Below are 21011 nucleotides of genomic sequence, written 5' to 3'. Positions count from 1 at the left end.
AATGTCTATTTATATTCCACGTTCTGCTTACTACAGTTTCAGTACATAGAACGCAAAATGATTTGCCATTTTTTTCTATAATGCCATACATCTCGGTCCATGTCTCTTGAAAGGGTCGGCTACTGCTACTACCACTTCCTTTACTTAACCTTGGTTTTTTATTTTTTGAGTTCTCCATCAGGGGGGCAGAGACAGAAGATAGAATTATAGATAGCCTGTTAGCCCTAACTAGCCTAACTGACCACCTTATGTAAATTAAGATGGCTGCCGCTATTTCTAATGGCGGGAAACGGCACCCATAGCACATGCCCTCGCCTCTCCCAGCCTCCCCCTCACCTATCTCAGTAATGGTGGTCAATTACAAATCCACGACACCCCAGAACAGTAGATTGGATGATGGTTGCTGGTAATGGTGATCACAGGGCCCTCAGAGATGCGTCCCCCACGGCATTCCGCTGCTCTCTGCTCCGCCGGCCGGAAGTGAGGAGCCGGGGCAGAGGGAGCAGCAGGGAGGGAGCCAATAGGAGCGCACACGGCACACCCCTAGCGGGTAAACATGCACCGGGTGATTTCGCCGGGGGGGGGGGGAGGTCGCGCTGCACCGGGGGGGGGGGGAGGGGGGCGCATCGGCGATCCGCCCCGGGTGTCAGCAAGGAACTCCGCTGCTTCTCTGTATGCGGCCACATGCGGCCGCGTGTCACTGAAAATGGCTATGCGTGTCAGTACTGACACGCGTGTCATAGGTTCGCCATCAGGGATCTAGGCACAGGGAAAAAAGATTTTGAGTGCTCCCAGGTTTCAACCTAATTCATGTTTAATGTGGGATATAAATGTCATAAATAAGTAAATAAATAGATAGATAATAACATGTCTGTTTTACTTTCAGTGGCCCTTTACTCGGAGAAAAAAAAATCTCTGCATGAATATAACACAAGCTAGGGTGTCCCTATAACCAGCCCCTCCAAATGACACACTGATTACGATTTATAACAAATTTACTACTCTACCTATGAAAAGTTAATCCGTTATTATACTTCCTCTGTGTACATCCGTATGCTGCACAAGCCGGCATGTTTAAAAATATAAGTGAGATTAAATAAAAATGCTACCAGCAATAAGCTTTGTTTTGAGCGTATGAGGATGAAGATTTGGGGGGGGGGGGGGGGGGGGGGGGGAGAGGAAACCGAGTTAACCCTAATTGGTTTCAACGTTCTGACGTCATCCCGGCTTCTATTTCTATCCAACCTAGTCCAAGGGGAAATAAATACCAAACCCATGGGGAGGGGGCGACGGAAGCGATGGAAACGGGAAGTGCCACCAATGCAAGTTGGCTCAGGACACCACTACTCCTTGAGCCGGCCCTGACTAGCAGCATGAAGTAATAGTGAACATCACCAGAAGAGCGGATTTTGCACTTGTTATTCCTCTTCTGTACTTTAGAGAATTGTTTTCTTCATTCGTCACTTCACATACAAATTACATGTCGTGTCTGAATGTGAGATATAATGGTTAATAAACCAAAAACAATAATATAGATGAAAAGTGAACAAAATGTAAAATAGACACAAAATAAGAACAAGGTGAAGGTATCGCACACTATCAGACGCCTATAGGGGGCGGAGTGAGGGGGACACCACACCAGGCAGGCGGCCGGGCGGCCACTGTGCATGCTGGGAGTGGGAGGCGTGGTTAGAGAAGAGGAAGGAAGCGCAAACGATTGTTGTACCGGCGCTACCCCGTTGTGTCTTCCTTCTCTCTCTCGTCCGTTCATCATGAACACGGCACTTTCTCGAGCGAACTCGCTCTTCGCCTTTTCTTTGAGTGTCATGGCGGCGCTCACCTTTGGCTGCTTTATTACCACCGCATTCAAGGAACGCGTGGTACCGGTAGAGCTGCATGTCTCGCGGGTGATGCTGTGAGTAGGAGTGCTGCGAATGCGCGCGCGCGCTTATGGTGGGTGGGTGGGTGGGGGGGCTTCAGCTGGCTGGGTCACGGTCAGGTGTAGGGTGTACGGAAGTGAACGAGGGATGCGCGTGCTGCTTGGTGCGCTCTATGGGCTCGTGGTTACTATGTGGGAGGGGGGGTTGTTTAGGACGAGCAGCTCGTGAATATGTCCTTGAGTCGAGTGCAAGGCTCTGTATGCTGTGCAAGCGATTTCCTGCCACTGCGGCATTGGGTTTACTTGCTCTGTGGAGCGTGTCCAGTTCATGTATGTATCTGTGTGCTTAGCTATACTACTACATTGTTTCCGGTTTTGTGATTTTTAACAACCAATGAAAAGGTAGCACGACAGCTGGGCCGGTACTCCCCCCCCCCTTCCCGCACGCTTGTAGTACTGGGGTAGGTTAAGGCGATGTCAGCGTTTGTTCGCTGAAACTTAATCCTTCTCGTTTCTGCGCAGTATGCGAATATCTAAACTATTTTCTTGTTTGAAAATACACTTTTTGTTGTCATTGGCGTAGTACTGTTTAGCAAAGATTTCCTTGGCATCTATACTAGCGTAGCTACTGTTGGTGTTTCTACTACTCCACATACATTTTTAACTGAGAGTGATATATTCCGATCACCATAGATACAGTAACAGAAGCATCTACAATGATAAATATTAAAGCACGAGGGTCTCAATCTCGGGCACTTTTCTTGGTGGTCCTTCCCCTCTTTCAAAGCTGCAAAAGGGGAAAAAAAGGAACTGAAAATACGATATTTCTAACACGCAAAACTAAAGCCTGTTGCAGACCTTAAAGTAAGGCTGTGTACTTTCCAAAGTTCAGGAAGGCGATTGTCTGCCTCGTTTATAAAATTCTATCAATAACAAAAGTCTTTTGCCTACCTGAGTCTAGGAGCAGGAGAGTTTAGACTTCTCAAGTTCTCTTATATAGTGGCCACCTTGCTTCTCTCTTCTGGCCGCCCTTACCTCTCTTCTTTTAATTTTGGATAAAGAGATGTGAAAAGTGAAGGAGTAGGTTGGGAAAGTCTCACCCACAGCAGACTATATCCCTGAAATTCTATAAATCGTGTTTAAATTTGGATGTGCACCTAATTTGCATGCACAATTTAACTGAATGAGCAAATAATGCAGATAATTGGGTGCTAATCAATTATATGCAGTAATGCCTTAATTAAAATTTGTGCATGCATTTTTAGTCACCTGGACCCAGGTATAAATTTTACATATGGTTCCAAAAGTGGGCACAGCTGTGGGAGGGTGATGGATCAGAGGTATTCCTAGAACTTATGCACACTGTTCTCTGAGGACGAGCAGGGCTTCCTTATTCTCACATCTGGTTGCGTCATCTGATGAAGCCAGGTGTGGACGCTGACTACCAAGATGATTGCAGAAATTTCTAGCAGCGTATCACTGCATATGCACTGACGTGCAGGTCCCTTACTCTTTTTGCAGGGAGGACTTGTCATTGTGTTCTCACTTCAGTGTGTTTATTTCTCTGCTTTAACAGCACTTTCCCATGTGGGTATTTTTATCCCTTTTGGCAATTATTTTGGCCTTCCTCTTTATTTTATTCTGTTACCTTTTAATTTTTTTTTAGTATTTTCAGCACTTCAGGTTTCTTTCTTTTTCACAAGTTGCTAGAGCCGCTTAGGCTGGAGCACCGACTTCAGTTTGAATGCTGCCCCTTTATACAGTTTACAATTCCACACATGTACAAAGGTGGAAATGACAGCATAGTTAAAAGGTGAAGTGAAAGAGGCTATTATGGCCAAAAGAGCATCCTTCAAAGAATGGAAAAAAGATCCAAATGAAGAAAATAAGAACAACATAGGCATTGTCAAACTAAATGCAAAGCATTGATAAAGAAGGCTGCAAGAATATGAAGAGAAACTTGCCACATAGGCAAAAACTCACAATAACAACTTTTTCCAGGGACCACTCTTTCCTCTGAGTCTTATGAAGCTCTACCCTCAGCATTGAACTTTCCCTGTTTACTGGGTACCAGGTAGGGGTTTCTGTTATCTGGTAGAAAGCTCCCTCTTGCTTACTGGAGTTCTGAGCACAGTACACTGCATAGGGGTTCAGGGCTCGCTTATTTTTTTCCTTCTTAGCCCTGTGCTGGTCGCATATAGCAATTCAACTAATTGCACCTTTTGAAAGGGCCTTTCCCTATTGTCTCCTCTCCCAATCACAGATGCTTAGGGGAAAAGTCTATATGTGGCACCTCCATTTAGGTGCCCAGAGGACACATGGTGAAGCCCATTCTATAGTGACATCTAGGCATCCAGAATCTGGCATAGAATAGTTGTAACCTGTTATCAGGGCAGAATACATTTACATTCTTTGTTATGCCAGTTCTATGGCTGTATAAGTTCAGTTGCATAAATGCAGTAGGGATGTGTGTAAGTTACAGTATTACGTAAGTGGTGCGTGTAAGTAGGAGCCTCACTCATTGCCCACTTATGTGTATACCCTGTTGCATTTACGTGTTATGCCACTTGTGTGTGTCCTTACAGAATGGTTCTTAGGCGCTCTGTTTGCACTTCCATGGGTAAGTGTACATTAGTATTTTAGGCATTTACATGCACAAGGGATGCTTAAATGGGGGTGTTTAAGTTATAGAATTGCCCTTATAGAAAATTAATGCAGATATAAGTACACGTGCTTTAAAATGAACAAGCAGGCATATCAGCCCACAAGAATAAAGACATGCACACAACAGAGACATACAAAATAGATATACATATGTGTTTTGTGTATGTATATGGGCAGAGGATTTGGAAAGAATTCCATGAGCTCTGAATGCTTTCCCTACTTGTTTTTTTAATGGAGAAATGCGCTTACACATGTGTTTGAAACCTATATGTTGCCAGCCCTTTTCCTCTAGTATACAAAAATTAAAAAAAAATAATTGAACACAATCAAATGTGATTTCATAAGGTGTGTTTTGGTAACTAAAAACATACAACCAAGGGGGTACACCATCATGGAATTGCCCAGTCAGGGCTAGTCCAAGAATTATCTGGCACCCTAGGTGAACTTTCAGCTATGTGTTGCCTCCCCTCCCTCCAAAAAAAAAAAGGGGGGGCAGCTGAAGGCCCTTCCATATCCAGCATATCCTCTTCCCTATCTCTCTTCTCTGAGGTGTCAAACATAATCTCTGCTTCCCTACCTTCCCTCCCCCACCTCAAGGAGTTTAGCCATTTCAGTTTCCTACACCTTCCAGGGTGGCCCTGAGATCACTGCCAGCTTGTATAAAGAAGCCTCATGCCACCTATTTAGGGTCTTGAATATTCGCACACATGTTTATTATTATTTATTTATTGCATTTGTAGCCCACATTTTCCCACCTATTTGCAGGCGCAAAGTGGCTTACATGATGTTGTTAACAATGTCATTACAAGATATTAGATACAGTTAGTATTGTGCAGAGATTGAGTAGGGAAGAGAGAGGAAGGGAGAGAGTGATCTGGAGTTATGTAGTTGGATTTTCATAACTGATTGGGTTGGTGAGGTGAATTGATGCGTTGTCAGTTATCGGTTCTCATTGTAGGCTTTGTTGAAGAAGTTTGTCTTCAGAGCTTTGCGAAAGATAGTTATATCGTTCATTGTTTTCAGGTCTGTACGTAGTGCATTCCATAATTGCATGCTCACGTAAGAGAAGGAAGTGGCATGCATCAGCTTGTATTTTAGTCCTTTACAGCAGGGGAAGTGCAGGTTGAGAAATTTGTGCGATGATCTTGTGGCGTTTCTTGGAGGTAGGTCCATGAGGTTAGACATGTATATTGGGGCGTCTGCATGAATGATTTTGTGAACAATCATGCAGATTTTGAACGCAATTCGTTCCTTAAGTGGTAGCCAGTGAAGTTTCTCTCTTAAGGGTTTTGCACTTTCATATTTAGCTTTTCCAAATATGAGTCTAGCGGCAGTATTCTGGGCAGTTTGGAGTTTTTTGATAGTCCTTTACAGCCAGCGTACAGTGCGTTGCAGTAGTCCAGGTGACTTATTACCATTGACTGTACCAGGGTACGGAAGATGTATCTCGGGAAGAATGGTTTAACTCTTTTGAGTTTCCACATGGAGTAGAATATCTTTTTCGTCGTATTTTTCACATGTGTATCAAGGGTGAGGTTTCGATCTATGGTGACTCCAAGAATTTTCAAGTTTTGAGAGACAGGAAGAGAACAGTATGGTGTGATTATGGTGGAGAAGTTTTTGGTGTTATGTTGCGAGGTGAGTACAATTCTGCATTAAGTTTTAGTTGGAATGCGTCTGCCAATGTGTGCATTGTTTGGAGGCTTTGGTTGATCTCGGTGATTTCATTTAGATCATGTTTGAACGGGATGTAGATTGTGACATCATCTGCGTATATGTAGGGGTTGAGGTTTTGGTCGGCTAGAAGTTTGGCTAAGGGTATCATCATTAGGTTGAATAAGGTTGGTGAGAGGGGGGGATCCTTGGGGTCTCCACATTCAGGTATCCAAGTGGGTGATCTTTCCGCGTTCGTTGATACTTGGTATGATCTTGTGGTCAGGAATCCTTTGAACCATTTCAGAACTGTGCCTCCTACTCCGAAGTACTCTAGTATTTGTAGAAGTATTTCATGATTAACCATGTCAAAGGCACTGGACATGTCAAATTGTAGGAGGAGTATGTTGTTACCAGTTGCAATTGCTTGTTTGAATGAGTTCATTGCGGACACTAGAACAGTTTCGGTGCTATGATTTGACCGAAATCCTGATTGCGATTTGTGCAGAATTGAGTGTTTCTTTAGATATTAAGTGAATTGTTTCATCACTATGCCTTCCATGAGTTTGGTTATAAGTGGAATAGATGCTACTGGACGATAGTTGGTTAGGTCCATTGTGCTTTTCTTAGCATCTTTCGGTAGCGGAGTGAGTAGGATGTTTCCCTTGTCCGTGGGAAAGAGCCCATTTTGAAGCCTGTGATTTATGTGGTTTGTGAGGTCTATTTTGAATTGTTTAGGTGCTGATCTTATTAGGCTATTAGGACACGTGTGTAATTTGCATTGCGATGTGGATGTTTGAGGGCCCATGCCAGCCGTGAGGCTTCTTTATACACGTTAACTGTGGCCTCTGTGCTTGCCCTAGGCAAATGTCTAGTTTGCCAAGTGGTCGTGCTAGCGTATGCCAGATGGTGGTGATTAATTTGGTTGCCCAGTCTTTGTTAGAAATACTAAGGAGGCATAAATAAAAAAACAGATGAAAAAATGACAAAAGCTGGGATTAGCCGCATCCTGAGAAAACACTAAATGCAAAATGTGTTCTACAAAACATCAAATAGGGAAACATGCAGAGGTGTGACTTCAGAAATGCATTTGTACATAAATTTGTAGAAGGGATAATTGGTGGGATGTGTGTGGTGCATGAGTGAGGAAAGTTTGTATGTTTATGTGGAGATGTGTGGGGTGTTGTGGGATTTAGAAATATAGAGCGCCTGGTGGCTATAGGAATGTGAATGGTTGTTGGAGGGTGTGGGTGGTACATAGGTATGACTGGCAAACTGATGGGGGAGGGTGTATAAGGAGTTTGTGTGGAAATGATTGGGTGTTTAAAAGCTTATGTTGTTCTGGGACTGTAGGAAAGGTTAGTGGGTATGTAGCAGCATTTTCAGGTAGATAGAGTAGTGGGCAGGTGAATAAAAGTATAATGTAGAGGTGAGTGTATGTTATATGTGGCAGGTAATGGGGAGTATGTATGATGTTGGGAATGTAGAAACATCGGTATGATGGGGAACAGGTTTTGAGGGATGAATGTGTGGATACCTTTTGGTGCCATCCAATCACCACCTACTTCAGTTTCTTCTCCTGTGTTTTCCAGGGTTATTTTGTGCCAGAGTGCTAGGAGGGTGAGGTAGGGCCTTTTGAATAGTGTATAGCTAGGGTTTTTTTGCCTACAGACAGAAAGATATAACCACCACATTCCATTTGCTGAAAACCATTAAACAATCCATAGAGGTGTCTTGGATCTTATCCTTCCTTCATATAAAAAAAAAAATGGAGGTGGGTGGAAAAGAAGATATATGACCTACTTGAAGTAACAGTCAGACCTTAGCGTCACTTAAACTGTAGAGCAGGGCTAAACAGAGATCATAGGTGTTTCTGGTGCCTTTATAACTGCAAATTATAGCATTTTTTTCACGTATTCTAGAAGTTGTGAACTCCTTTTATACCAACTTAATACTTCTAAAAGGTCCCAGAAAAAATAGTTCCAAATTCAGTGAAGACTATCATTAGGGATACTTATTTTTAGTGTTACTTATTTAAACCTCTGTGGTGGTTTTCCTGAGAGTGGTTCCAAAGAATAGCTATGTTTCACTTGTCTTTAAATTCTTGGTACTATTTTTGTGCATTTGTCTACATAAGTATACTTTTTTAGGGTTTTGAAAACACTGTTTCAAATTTGTGGGTTTGGTTTTCGCTCTATTGGAAAATAAGATGTTTGGTTTTTTTCCCTTAGGAAAAACGTAGATGACTTCACTGGACCTCGAGAGAGAAGTGATCTGGGATTTATTACTTTCGATATTACAGCAGATATCCTTTAAAACAATTGTTGGTGCAAATATGTACCTAGCACTATAATACTGTTTTGGATGCAAAATTAAATAAAAATATTGTTTCAATAGTGTATGTTTGTGTGTGAAGATAAATGTAGTCAGTTTCATACGTCATTCATGCACGTAATGTTGAAAAACATCTAGCTAACTTGTACATAGGTGCTATTTTTCTGTGGCCTAGAGGTGTTTTTCAAAAGTAGGGAAAAACAGGGAATATTTTGTACAGGAATTTCAACGTATCGATTCAGAATTCTTTAACAGATTTGATATGATGTAATATGATTAATTTTTAGACTCCCCTCTCCACCTCTGTTCTTGCTTTTGGTTTCTTTTCATTCATTTTTTCCTCCTTTTTCTTGGCCCATATTGCATACTTTTGTTTCTGCTTTCTTTACCTTGAAAGTGACAAGACATATAAGCTTCCTGTTCCCTATCCAAGCTCTCTTTGCCTCTGTATATTGTTTCCTTTAACTCTATCCCTTCTCTTCTAGTCCACCAATGCAATGAGGGACTAGATTACTGTTCAGAGAGAGACTGTCAGTTTTTGAAAGAAACCAGTAAGACACATCAATGATTGATACAGCTAAAAATACTGTGTAGAGAAAAAACTGTTTCCCTTCTTCCTCTCTGTTTCAACACTGCCTCCAGACTGTAATTTTAATCCTCATTAAATTGTCAGGGTGTTCACCTTCTAGCCAGTTTCTCATAATAGTTTTCATGCCATTAATTAAGCTGAATTCCCTTTCATAGTCAACACTAGAAGCTTGAAAAGTGATAAAAATCCAGTAGACCATAAGAGTTTCATAAACTGTTGCTGTTGCTTGTGAAACTTAGTATGTCCTCAAAGGTTTTTACTAGTCCACTTTTCATTTTCTTAGATATAAGTAACTTTAAATTCTGAATATTGTTCAAAGTTCCTTTTCAAAAAGTTTTATGTTTGTTACAGCACAGCAAATCTAGTAAGCTGTTGATGTCCAACTGTAAAATTATATTGTGTTCCATTCTGGTCGCCGCATCTCAAAAAAGATATAGTGGAATTAGAAAAGGTGCAGAGAATGGCGACAAATGATAAAGGGGATGGGACGACTTCCCTATGAGGAAAGGCTAAAGCGGCTAGGGCTCTTCAGCTTGGAGAAAAGGCGGCTGAGAGGAGATATAAGAGGTTTATAAAATAATGAGTGGAGTTGAATGGGTAGATGTGAAGCGTCTGTTAATGCTTTCGAAAAAGTCCATAGACCATTATTAAATGGACTTCGGGAAAATCCACTATTTCTGGGGTAAGCAGTATAAAATGCTTTGTACTTTTTTGGGATCTTGCCAGGTATTTGTGACCTGGATTGGCCACTGTTGGAAACAGGATGCTGGACTTGATGGACCTTTGGTCTTTCCCAGTATGGCAATACTTATGTACTTATATGTACTTATCCATATTGCATGGAGTAGTGAAGCAGTGTTTAGCAAATACAGACCTTTGTGTAATTCATAATCTGTAAATCTTTTACTAGCTAAAAGAGGTAAGCAAAAATGCAATAAAGGCCCTCAAAACACTACACAGTATGCAGTTTTTTTTGATAATTCATATTTGAGTAACACAGTTTACAATCTAAAAGGAGACAAGAGCATAAGAATAGCCATATTGGGTCTGACCAATGGTCCATCTAACCCAGTATCCTTCTTCCAATAATGGCCAATTCAGGTCACAGGTATCTGGCAGAAACCCAATTAGTAGCAACATTCCATGCTACCAGTCCCGGGGGAAGCAGTGGCTTCCCATTGTCCATCTCAATAACATACTATAGACCAGTGATGGTGAACCTTTCAGAGACCGAGTGCCCAAACAGCAACCCAAAATCTAATTATTTATCGCAAAGTGCCAACAGGGCAATTTAACCTGAATAACAGAACTTTAAAAGCATTTGGCATGCTTTTGAATAATTAATGTGATTTTTGCTGTTGCAAATTATCCTAGGTTCCAGTCTAATGTGGAATAAAATGCCATAAATAAGTAAATAAATATAAACTTTTAATGTTGAGCATCTGATTCTCAAAGTGGACATAATCCAAACACTATAATGAAAATGATCTTTTCTACCTTTGTTGTCTGGTGACTTTGTTTTTCTGATCATGCTGGCACAGTATCCAATTCTGCTGCTATCTGTCCTCTTAACTCTGTTTCCAGGGCTTCCTTTCCATTTATTACTTTACTTTCCGCCTTTCTTCTTCATTTCTTGCCCTACATCCGTAAGTAAAAGCTGGGTCCTCCGCAGACTTGACTGTCCAGTGGATCCAGCTTCTGCCTCTTTTCTTCATCCATGTGAAGTTTCTCTCCTCTTCCTTTTCCCTCATCTCCTTCCTCACTCTTCCCTCCATCCATGTCTAGCATTTCTTCTCTGTCCCTCCCCTCCATCCATGTCTAGCATTTCTTCTCTGTCCCTCCCCTCCATCCATGTCTAGCATTTCTTCTCTGTCCCTCTCCTCCATCCATGTCCAGCATTTCTTCTCTGTCCCTCCCCTCCATCCATGTCTAGCATTTCTTCTCTGTCCCTCCCCTCCATCCATGTCCAGCAACCCTCCTCTCCCCTCCCCTCCAGCCACCCATGTCCAGCGATTCTCTTCGCTCCAGCCACCCAGGTTGTCCAGTGGATTCTTCAGGGCAGGCAGGAAAGATCCCCAGTCTTGCCTACCCGCTGCCGGCGCTGGCTCTCCCACTTTGCACTTGCTCACATTAAATGTCATCTGCCATTTGGATGCCCAGTCTCCTATTCTCGTAAGGTCCTCTTGCAATTTTTCACAATCTTCTTGTGATTTAACAACTTTGAATAACTGTGTCGTCGGCATATGTAATTACCTGACTAGTTATTTCCATATCTAATCATTTATAAATATGTTTAAAAAACAGCAGTCTCAGACTGAGAATGATGTAAAATGTCTTATTTATGCAAAAGTCTGAAGTTGTTGAATAGCAAGACCCTCCACCAGCTTTATTAGTAGTGGTATGAAGGCATCAGGCCTATAATTGCTAATCTCAGTTAAATTTCCATTAGGATTCTTAGGAATAGGAGTGACAATACTACCTTTATCAGATGGAAACATACCCTCCTGAAACTGAATATAATCCACTTAGTCAATAAATGTAAATATAATGGTGAGGTGTTCTTCATTAAGGAGATCTTTTAATAAGGCTTGCTAGTGTTTTTAGCTTGTGCTAAAAATCATCTGACACTAAACTCAGATGCCCATTATATTCCTATGGGCATCTCGGCATTTAGTGACAGCTGATTTTTAGTGCAAGCTAAAAACACTAGTTCACCTTAGTAAAATACCCCCTAAATGTGCAGGGCAAGCATCGAAACTGCATGAAGACGTAGCATATTTCTTAAGTGCGTGAATCCTGCAACACAACGAAACCAAAGCACGTAATGAACACTGTATAACTCTTCTTCCCTATGATTCTCTAATGTGTCTAACACATGAATCTCATTCGACCATAACATCACTTTGCATTTGTTACTTCACCGGAGGTGGCTAACGCCTCACGGTACTATGTAAGCCACATTGAGCCTGCAAAAAGGTGGGAAAATGTGGGGTACAAATGTAACCAATAAATAATACTCTTAACCCCCCCCCCCCCCCCCCCCATTTTCAAAGCCGTGTGACAATGCTGACACAATGCAGTCAAAGTTTATGGGCTGTGTCGGCATTACCGCACCGGCAGCCTCTAGTGTGGCTTTGTAAATGGGAGGGTTAGTATCATCAAGGCTTAATTTCATCAAATTTCAACCATACTGCTAAAATACCATCATTGATTGGGTTTGTGCTCATAATATAATCGTTATTCATTGTCAATTGTGCTCATATGTTCTCAACTTTACTTTTGAAATAATAAGCTAATTCCTTCACAGTTGGAAGCTGTTGCCCATTAGGCTGAACTAGGTCCTCGAGGTTAAAAAAAAGAATCAACCAAATTAAACACCACCTTAATATTAACCTTATCTTCCCCCATTAACTTTGAGTAAAACTCTTATTAAAAAAGGTCCGTTTCTGACACAAATGAGACGGGCGCTAGCAAGGTTTTCCTCGAAGTGTGTATGTTTGAGAGAGTGTGTGTGTGTGAGAGAGAGTCTGGGTACGAGTATGTCTGAGAGAGAGAGTGTGTGTGTGTGAGAATGAGAGTGTGTGCAAGTGCGTATGTGAGACACAGTGTGTGAGAGAGAGTGTGTTTCACACAGATACAGTGTGTGTGACACATAGCGAGTGAATGTGATAGTGTGAGACACTGAGTGTTTGAGAGAGAGAAAGACATTGACTGTGAGAGAGAGTGTGTGTGTGACAGAGATACCTCCCCCCCCCTTCTGGTGTCAGCCCCCCCCTCCTTCCTTCTCTCTGGTGTCAGCCCCCCCCCCCCCCCCTCTCTCTCTCTCTCTCTGGTGTCTGAGCGTTACTGTGCAGGACGCTGAGCTCTGGCTGTGCTTCAAGGAACTGACCAATCCTATTTAATAGAATGCACCTCCAACATTCTGAAGCCGAGAAACCTTGTGTGGTTGGTCACGTCTGCTTGTGACGAACCCGGAAGTACGTGATGTCAATTCAGGAGATGGATACAGAGAGCAGGAATGCCTCAGCCATGCAGTCAGCTTCAGAATGTTGGAGGTGCGTTTTATTATATAGGATTATCCTCTTATAAGCACAAACTGCAGAATGCCAGTTGTATTTATTTGTTTCTGTACAAACGTGTTGCCTTTGTGACAGGCTGACTTCCTGTTTTCTAAAATAATTGTCTACATTTTTTGTTTTTGCTTAGGTTAACATGACTTAGTTTTGGTCTATAAAAAGTGTGCACACTCAGCTGTGCTTTGGAGGCATCACCTTGTGCAACATTGCACTCTGTCCAACTGCTTAATGATCTCTCCCACTGCCAGTACTTATAGCGTACAATTCTGATAAAGAGAGAAGCTTTTACTGACTACCTTGTAGATTGTTTCTATTTACGGTTTGTTTTTTCAATGCTGTTTTCCTTTTTCAGCTCTCCTCCTTTTATTTATTTTTTTTTAAACCATAGTGGCCTCGTTCTTATTTCATTTACTTTTCTAGTAGTACAGTTTTGCCTGATGTTCTTCTGTATCTAGATGTTTCTATCCATCTTTGGTCACCCTATTGTGACAGTTTTGTTGAAGTCTAGAACCCTTACTTTTGAATGAACAGTTGCTGGTGTGAATTGACAAATTTGCAGATGATTACCCACTGCATTATCAGAAACTCTTGCCATCTGTAAGAACAAGGTTCAGTTTTGCCCTTCCTGCATTTGTTCCGTTGCCAGTTCCAAGAACAGATCACCCTACTTCTCCACAACATCTGGCAAATATAAATCGCTTTGCTATGAAAGGGGAAGTACCATTGCTATTTTATGAATATTTTCAGTTTGTTTTGTCTGTAAAAGAGGCCTGTATGGCATACCAGTGTAAACAGATATTCCATTCCCTGTTTCTAGATTAACCCCCAGTACTATCTCTTTAACATACAAGCCTTGCAGTTCTGGTTTATTTTATAAATATAGGAACACTTCTCCCGCCCTTCCTAATGGAAGGTAGCCTAGTATAATTATATTTCAGTCATGGTTCTTGAGTCGCTGCCACTAAATACATCTGCCTTTTTCATTTCAGCATCTAGATCCAGGACTTTATTTCCTGTTCTATGGACATTAATGTACATAGCTTTCTAGATGTTGCCCTTTTTTCCCCTATTTCTATACAAGTGTTTTTTGTTTGTTTGTTTTTTTAAACTTGAGCCCTTGCGTCCCTCCCCCAATTCTCCATCAGTCTAATGAAAAGTTAGGAGTAATTCCCAGTTACTCTTGCTGCTGTTGGCTCCCAGACATTGAATGACTTGACCAAGCTTTTACTCGTCCTTGACTCTACCTCATTGCAAAATGTGGCTAGGTGTGTTTTTCTTAACTAACCCACATCTGCAGCCAGTATTTGACTGGAATGTTAAGCAGTTGTTCCTGTATTTATCTGCAGAATATTCTACAAAAAGTAATGTGAGTATCAAATGATAATATCTGACATGTTTTCTTGGGACATTATGTAAAATATATTTAAAGTTTGGTATCTAATGAGTAGTATGCTTTGTAGATCTAATTTGCCTATGACTATTGGTATAATTATTTTTTAGCATTTTGCACTCTTCAGAAAGCTTTCAAAGCATGGCATTTATTAACGTGGTTTTATTACGAAAGGAAATAATTTCCGTCTGCAAATGAAACTGGTTTAGGAAAACCTATTTTCCAGATTTCAGATTAAATTAAATTTTAATATTTAGTCCCAATATTCAGCGCTATTTAACCGGCCAGGAATGGCTCCTGGCTGGTTAAATAGTGTTTAGCTGGCTAACCACTCATATTCAGCAGGAGATAGCCGATTATCTCTGCTTAATATTAGTGATCAGTGACGAAAAGTTAATGGCTATATTGCATGATAACAGCAATATTCAGTGCTGACTGGTTACGTTTAGCAGGCAAATTGGACAACATAAATAGCAGTCCTATCTGCCTGTCTTTGCCTGCTATTAACTTTAACTGGCCAGCGCTGAATATTTGCTTAGCTGGTTAAGGGCCCCCGTTTACTAAGGTGTGCTAGCGTTTTTAGCCTGCGCTAATGCTAGAGACACCCGTAATATAGCATGTGCAAAAAAACAACGTTCCTACAGTGTGGCTTAGTAAACAGGGCCCTAAGTTATTGCCGGCCAAAAAGCTGGATATTCAGTGCCAGTCACCAGAAATGGACCAGCATTGAATATCCGGGTCAGCGCCGACCGAGACACTTATGCAGGCTGCTTCCTGCTGGCTGAATCAGCCCCATTGTATTTCTGGTTTAACAGCAAAATTGGCCTGAAGCGCTACAGGACTAAGAAAACTAAAGATAACATGAAGGTTTTGACCAAGTCTGTGGATTATGCTTGAATTTTGACTCCTTCATTTTAGATAGCTATTAATATTCTGTCGCTCCCAAAAGTTCAAGATGTGCATGCATAAAGAAATATTGATACACTGGGCTATGCTAATGTGTACCGTTTTTCTTAGCCAGAAAAATGTAAGGGACTAGGAATTGCTGCAACCATATTATGTTTCCTGAAGTGTCCTAGCTCTGTTTTTGATACTATTTTGCTTTTAGTCAGATTTGTGTCTAATTGTGTGATCTAGAGGGGAATAATCGAACGGCGCTGGCAAAATATTTGGCCGGCGATGTATTTTGGCGGTGCCGCAAACAGCTGGCCAGACCCCTATTTTCGAAAAAGATGGCCGGCCATCTTTTGTTTCGATAATACTGTTCCGGCTAGCCAAATTCCTTGGATTTGGTCGGGGTTTGAGATGGCCGACTTCATTTTTTAGCGATAATGGAAAGTTATGTCGGCCATCTCAAACCCCGACCAAATCCAAGGCATTTGGCCGTGGGAGGAGCCAGCATTTTTAGTGCACTGGCCCCCCTGACATGGCAGGACACCAACCGGGCTCCCTAGGGGTCACTGCAGTGGACTTCAGAAAAGCTCCCAGGTGCATAACTCCCTTACTTTGGGAGCTGAGCCCCCCAACCCCCCCCCCCCCCAAAAAAAACCCCACTACCCACAAATGTCGTGCCGGCTCTGCGAGGGGGCGGAGCCAAGCGTATTTTCAAAATACGCTTGGCGCCGGCTAAATCGCTCGCCGGGTTTAGAGCAGGATCGCCCTGTTGAGAAGAGATGGCCAGCTCCGATTTTCAGCCATAATGGAAACCGGGCCTGGCCATCTCAAACCTGACAAAAATGCAAGGCATTTGGTCGTGGGAGGAGCCAGCATTTGTAATGCACTGGCTCCCCTGACATGCCAGGACACCAACCGGACACCCTAGGGGGCACTTAAAATTTTTTTAAACCCTCCCCCAAATAGCTTCTAGGTGCATAGCACCCTTACCTTGGGGGCTGAGCCCCCAAAACCCACTCCGCACAACTGTACCATTACCATAGCCCTAAGGGGCGAAGGGGGGCACCTACATGTAGGTACAGTGGGTTTTAGTTTTTTTTTGGAGGGCTCAACATTAACCACTACAAGTGTAACAGGTGGGGGGGGGGGGGGTGGGCCTGGGTCCACCTGCCTGAAGTGTGCACTGCACCCACTAAAAACTGCTCCAGGGACCTGCATATTGCTGTCAAGGAGCTGGGTATGACATGTCAGGCTGGCAAAAAAAGTGTTTTTTTTTTTTTTTTGGGGGTGGGAGGGGGTTGGTGATCACTGGGGGAGTACGGGGAAGTGATCCTCGCTTCCCTCTGGTGGTCATCTGATCAGTTGGGGCACTTTTTTCAGACTTGGTTCTAAAAAGAAATGGACCAAGTCCGGCCGGCGAAATGCTCGTTTGAGCCGGCCATTTTCTTTTCATTATGAGGTGAAGCCGGCCATCTCATAACCACGCCCCCGCCCTGCCTTCGCTACCCTACCAACACGCTGCCTTGAAGGTTGACTGGTGCCGCGACGAAAAAGCAGTTTGGGCCGGCCAAAATCGGCTTCCGATAATACCGATTTGGACGGAATCAGGACATCGCCAGCGATCTCCCGATTTGTGTTGGAAGATCGCCGGCGATCCCTTTCGAAAATGAGCTGGATTGTTTTCATGAAAAACGATCAGAAGAGGTTATTGCATTAATTTAGGATGATACATCATATCGAAGGCTGCGGTAAGATCTAATTGTACCCATGGGACATAATAGCCCTGATCAGCCTTGACCAGTATTTCATCCACTCTTTCTAGCAGTAAAAATTCAGTTTATGGTCACAAGGATACACTGATTGTTGATGATGTAAAAGATTTATTTTTTTTATTTTTATGTTACATTTGTACCCCGCGCTTTCCCACTCATGGCAGGCTCAATGCGGCTTACATGGGGCAATGGAGGGTTAAGTGACTTGCCCAGAGTCACAATGGCATCCAAAAAATCATTCAACTGTAAGAGAACTGTTTTCTCTAAAACCTTTGTAGGTAATGACAAATTTGAGACTGGCCTAAAGCCTGAATATCCATCACATACATTTTTGCCTTACTTAAAAATTGAATGATTACAGCTTTAAGGTGAGTTGATGAAGTGCCAGTTCTCAAAGAAAAATTGATGAAATGGAGCAATGCCATCCTGCACATAGAGATAAATAACGAAAAAGAATTATATATAATAAAATGGTTGAATTTATAGACTGAAGATATTTAGCTACTTCGGTCTGAGACACAGATTGAAAATGATCCCAAACACCATTTGATCCATTGGAATCTGAAGACTGTTCAGATTTTGCCAAATCAAGAGGGGACCCTGTGCTGCTATTCAAAGAATTATTTGACAAACTCAATTTTAACTCCTTTCTATTGAAGTACCACTGGTGGTCAAGGAACCATCAATGATTTTGCCTTCCCATGTTAAAATGGTAACATTCATCCTGCCATTTTTACATGAAAGGATAACTGGGGAGGGGGGTCTCCCGAAACCCAGGAGGTCTGCTGGTCAGATCATTTAAAATTATTTTTTAGGTGTTAATATCGAGAGGAGCTCACTTAGCATAGTTTTTAAAAGTCTTTGATTAGGATGCTTTTACACTTTGTTTCAAGGTATATTTGTACTTGTTCTAACCCGCACTGAAAATTTGTTCTATTCACCACCAAAATAATTACTGATGTGGTGGAGATGCTTCTAATTTAGTTCAACTTTTCATTAAAAAAAATTTTTCGGTAGCTTGTTGATAGTGACGATTTCCTTTGAAAAAAGTATTTTAAAAAATGGTTGGTGTGCATTGAATTTACAAAACAAAAAAAGTACATTTGAGTTTCATAAAATGGAGATTAATTTTGCAGTTTCTTGGCCTTATTAATTGAGCCATTGATTAGGATGGTGCTTTTGTGACTCAGCCCCTTTATTTCTGATCTTTGCTTTTCTTTACCATTTTTTTTTTTCATAATTTTCTGTAGTGTTGTGCAAGGTAATCTAGACCTGGCTGACTTGAATATATAATTTCAGGCCAGGAAAACAATGACAGTTCCCATTTTCACTGACTGTGTATTGTACCAGATACATTTTCTCATTGTTTCTCTTTCCCATGTAGGCCTTAAACCAAGTGGTACTGTGGGACAAGATTGTTTTGCGTGGAGACCATTCAAAGCTGTCCTTGAAAGATATGAAGTCAAAGTATTTTTTCTTTGATGATGGAAGCGGTTTGAAGTAAGAACCTATACTGAAATCTTTGTTTAATGCATTGTATGAGTGTCATGAAGGAAACCAGAGTGGGTAAAAGGTGTCTAGTAAACTTTAGTCTCATAACTAATCTTTTTTTTGTTTATAGTATTCCACAGGCACTACTTTTTCTTCATTAATTCACATGCTGATTTTCTGATCTATGAGCAATATAGGTAGCATTGCACACAACCACCACTTTACACTAACACAGACCTATCACCTGATGTGTTCTGGCCTGTTAGTGCATGCTTTTTGCACCAGGCCATTCTGTATCATAACTGCATTGTGGAACTAGATTTTTGCATTAGGTTTGTCTTAGAAAGCTGTGTATTTGAACTGAGCATGTGAGGGGGGTGCTCCCAACTTTGGCGGCTGGAAGTGTGCTGATGACTGCCCAGGGTTGAGACAGCTCGGGGAAGCTCCAGAGAGGACTGTAGCTGGTGGGGCTTGGGGATTCCTGCCCACCAAGATATTAATTTTTTACCGCTTCTTGGTGGGGGGGGGGGGGGGGGTAGAAAATGTGTGAGCCATGACCACCCAGAATTTGAAGTATGGCTACATTACTGGGGTAGAGAGAAACAAAACCCTATACAAATTTCCAGGAGCCTGTCTAGTGTGAGGCAACTGTATTACTATGAGTACTTATGTGTATGTATTGATGACCTGTTGAAGCTGTGGCTGTCAAGCATTGATATTCATTGATATTACACTTCAGAACAGCTGTGAGCATCACTGCAAATTAATGCCTTAACAGTGATACTTTAATGCTCTGAACTTCCCTATTAAAAAGATCCTTGGTAGCCAATTATTGTTTGTCTCCATGTGAACTCGATTTCTAAATGCTAAAATTTTATCTTATTGCATATCCACAGATTTCTTTTAAAGCCAGAGTTTTGCAAAAGCCTGATGTGTGAAAATGCAGAATAACTAAAATTATGGGTTTTAACATTCAAAAAGGGTTTTTGAGCTAAACAGGTACTGAAAGTAAGAAAACCTTTGTGTTGAGCACTTTTTTATACACATGTAAACAAAAGCACTTAAGTTATAGAATACTGGCCTTTAACCCACATAAATACAGAACGGTGCATAAGCTGCTTACTTGGCAATTCCTAATAGTGCATAAGTGGAAGGTGGGTGTTTGCATGGGTGGGACATAGACAGGGCTCCCACTTGCATCGAGCTTACAGAATACTGTAAGTTATGTTGATATCTGCCACAGTGCTCACACTAGGTCTGTGGCTAGCTTATATACTTGGTTTTGCTGCAATTCTGTGAAGGAAGGTAGGCAATTGTAGACACCCTGTGATAGATTTTGCCTCCATAATGTATAAATGGCAGTTTTTAGAGAAAAGTGACCTTTTATCAGTGATACTAATAGCATAAGAATTCTTGAACCATGGTTGTGATCTAATACCCCATAGTATATCTAAACTCACTTTCTGTCTTTAGCTGTACACCTTGTCAAAATTCAAAGTATTTATTGAAAGATGAAAATTGACTGAAGCATTCATCTTCTAAGCATTTAAACATTTGACTTTTTTTGTGTTTTAACAGGGGAAATCAGAACATCACTTTGACTCTTTCCTGGAATGTTGTACCAAATGCTGGTATTCTTCCTCTTATCACAGGATCAGGACATGTATCTGTTCCATTCCCAGATACCTATGAAACAACAAAAAGCTATTAAATTATTGTGTTTGGAATTCAGCATATTTTTATACTTGTACATTGTGGATGAATCTTATTATTTTTCCATCTCTTTCCCCGACCCCCACTCCTTTCAGAAGAAAGTAATTTGCCCAAGTCCTTAATTTTGGTCTAAGTTTTGTTAAATTGAAAAGTTTGAAAATGTGACATTTTTAAATTTAAGAAAAAGTTTGTAACATGCATAGACTTACCTTGTAAATAAAAATTGAAAAATGTAATAATAGTTTTAATTAGAGTTCTGTGGGACTGTATTTAATGAGTTTTTCCAATTCTGTTATCTTGATAAAAACATTTTTTAAAAATAAGTTTAATATTGTATGCTTATTTATAAAATTTTATATGCTGCTTTCCTGGCACATTCATCCAGAGTGCTTAACTTATCACCATTCCAATACATTATAAAAAGATAAGGGGTCGATGTTCAAAGCGATTACACAGCCAGGAGAGGCTCTTCGTCATGTAAATCACTTATGCGGGGCTATCTGGAGATATTCAGCAGCACTTAACTGGATAATGTCGCTGAATATCTTCTCTAACC

General features: G+C 41.4%; 1 protein-coding gene across 1 annotated transcript; it reads left to right on the top strand.

The window, feature by feature from the left end:
- Positions 1-1682: 1682 nt before the first annotated feature.
- SPCS3 (signal peptidase complex subunit 3) lies at positions 1683-20708 on the top strand. Its single transcript, XM_030191522.1, has 5 exons — positions 1683-1915; positions 8428-8501; positions 14485-14561; positions 18636-18751; positions 20321-20708. Exons 1-5 carry the CDS (start codon positions 1773-1775, stop codon positions 20451-20453), a joined length of 543 nt encoding a protein of 180 aa, XP_030047382.1. The 5' UTR covers positions 1683-1772; the 3' UTR covers positions 20454-20708.
- Positions 20709-21011: the final 303 nt, after the last annotated feature.

The sequence above is a fragment of the Microcaecilia unicolor genome, chromosome 2, assembly GCF_901765095.1.
Source record: "Microcaecilia unicolor chromosome 2, aMicUni1.1, whole genome shotgun sequence".
Lineage (NCBI taxonomy): Eukaryota > Metazoa > Chordata > Amphibia > Gymnophiona > Siphonopidae > Microcaecilia > Microcaecilia unicolor.
The sequence above is the reverse complement of the archived record's forward strand: the minus strand, read 5'-3'. Positions and strand labels throughout refer to the sequence as shown.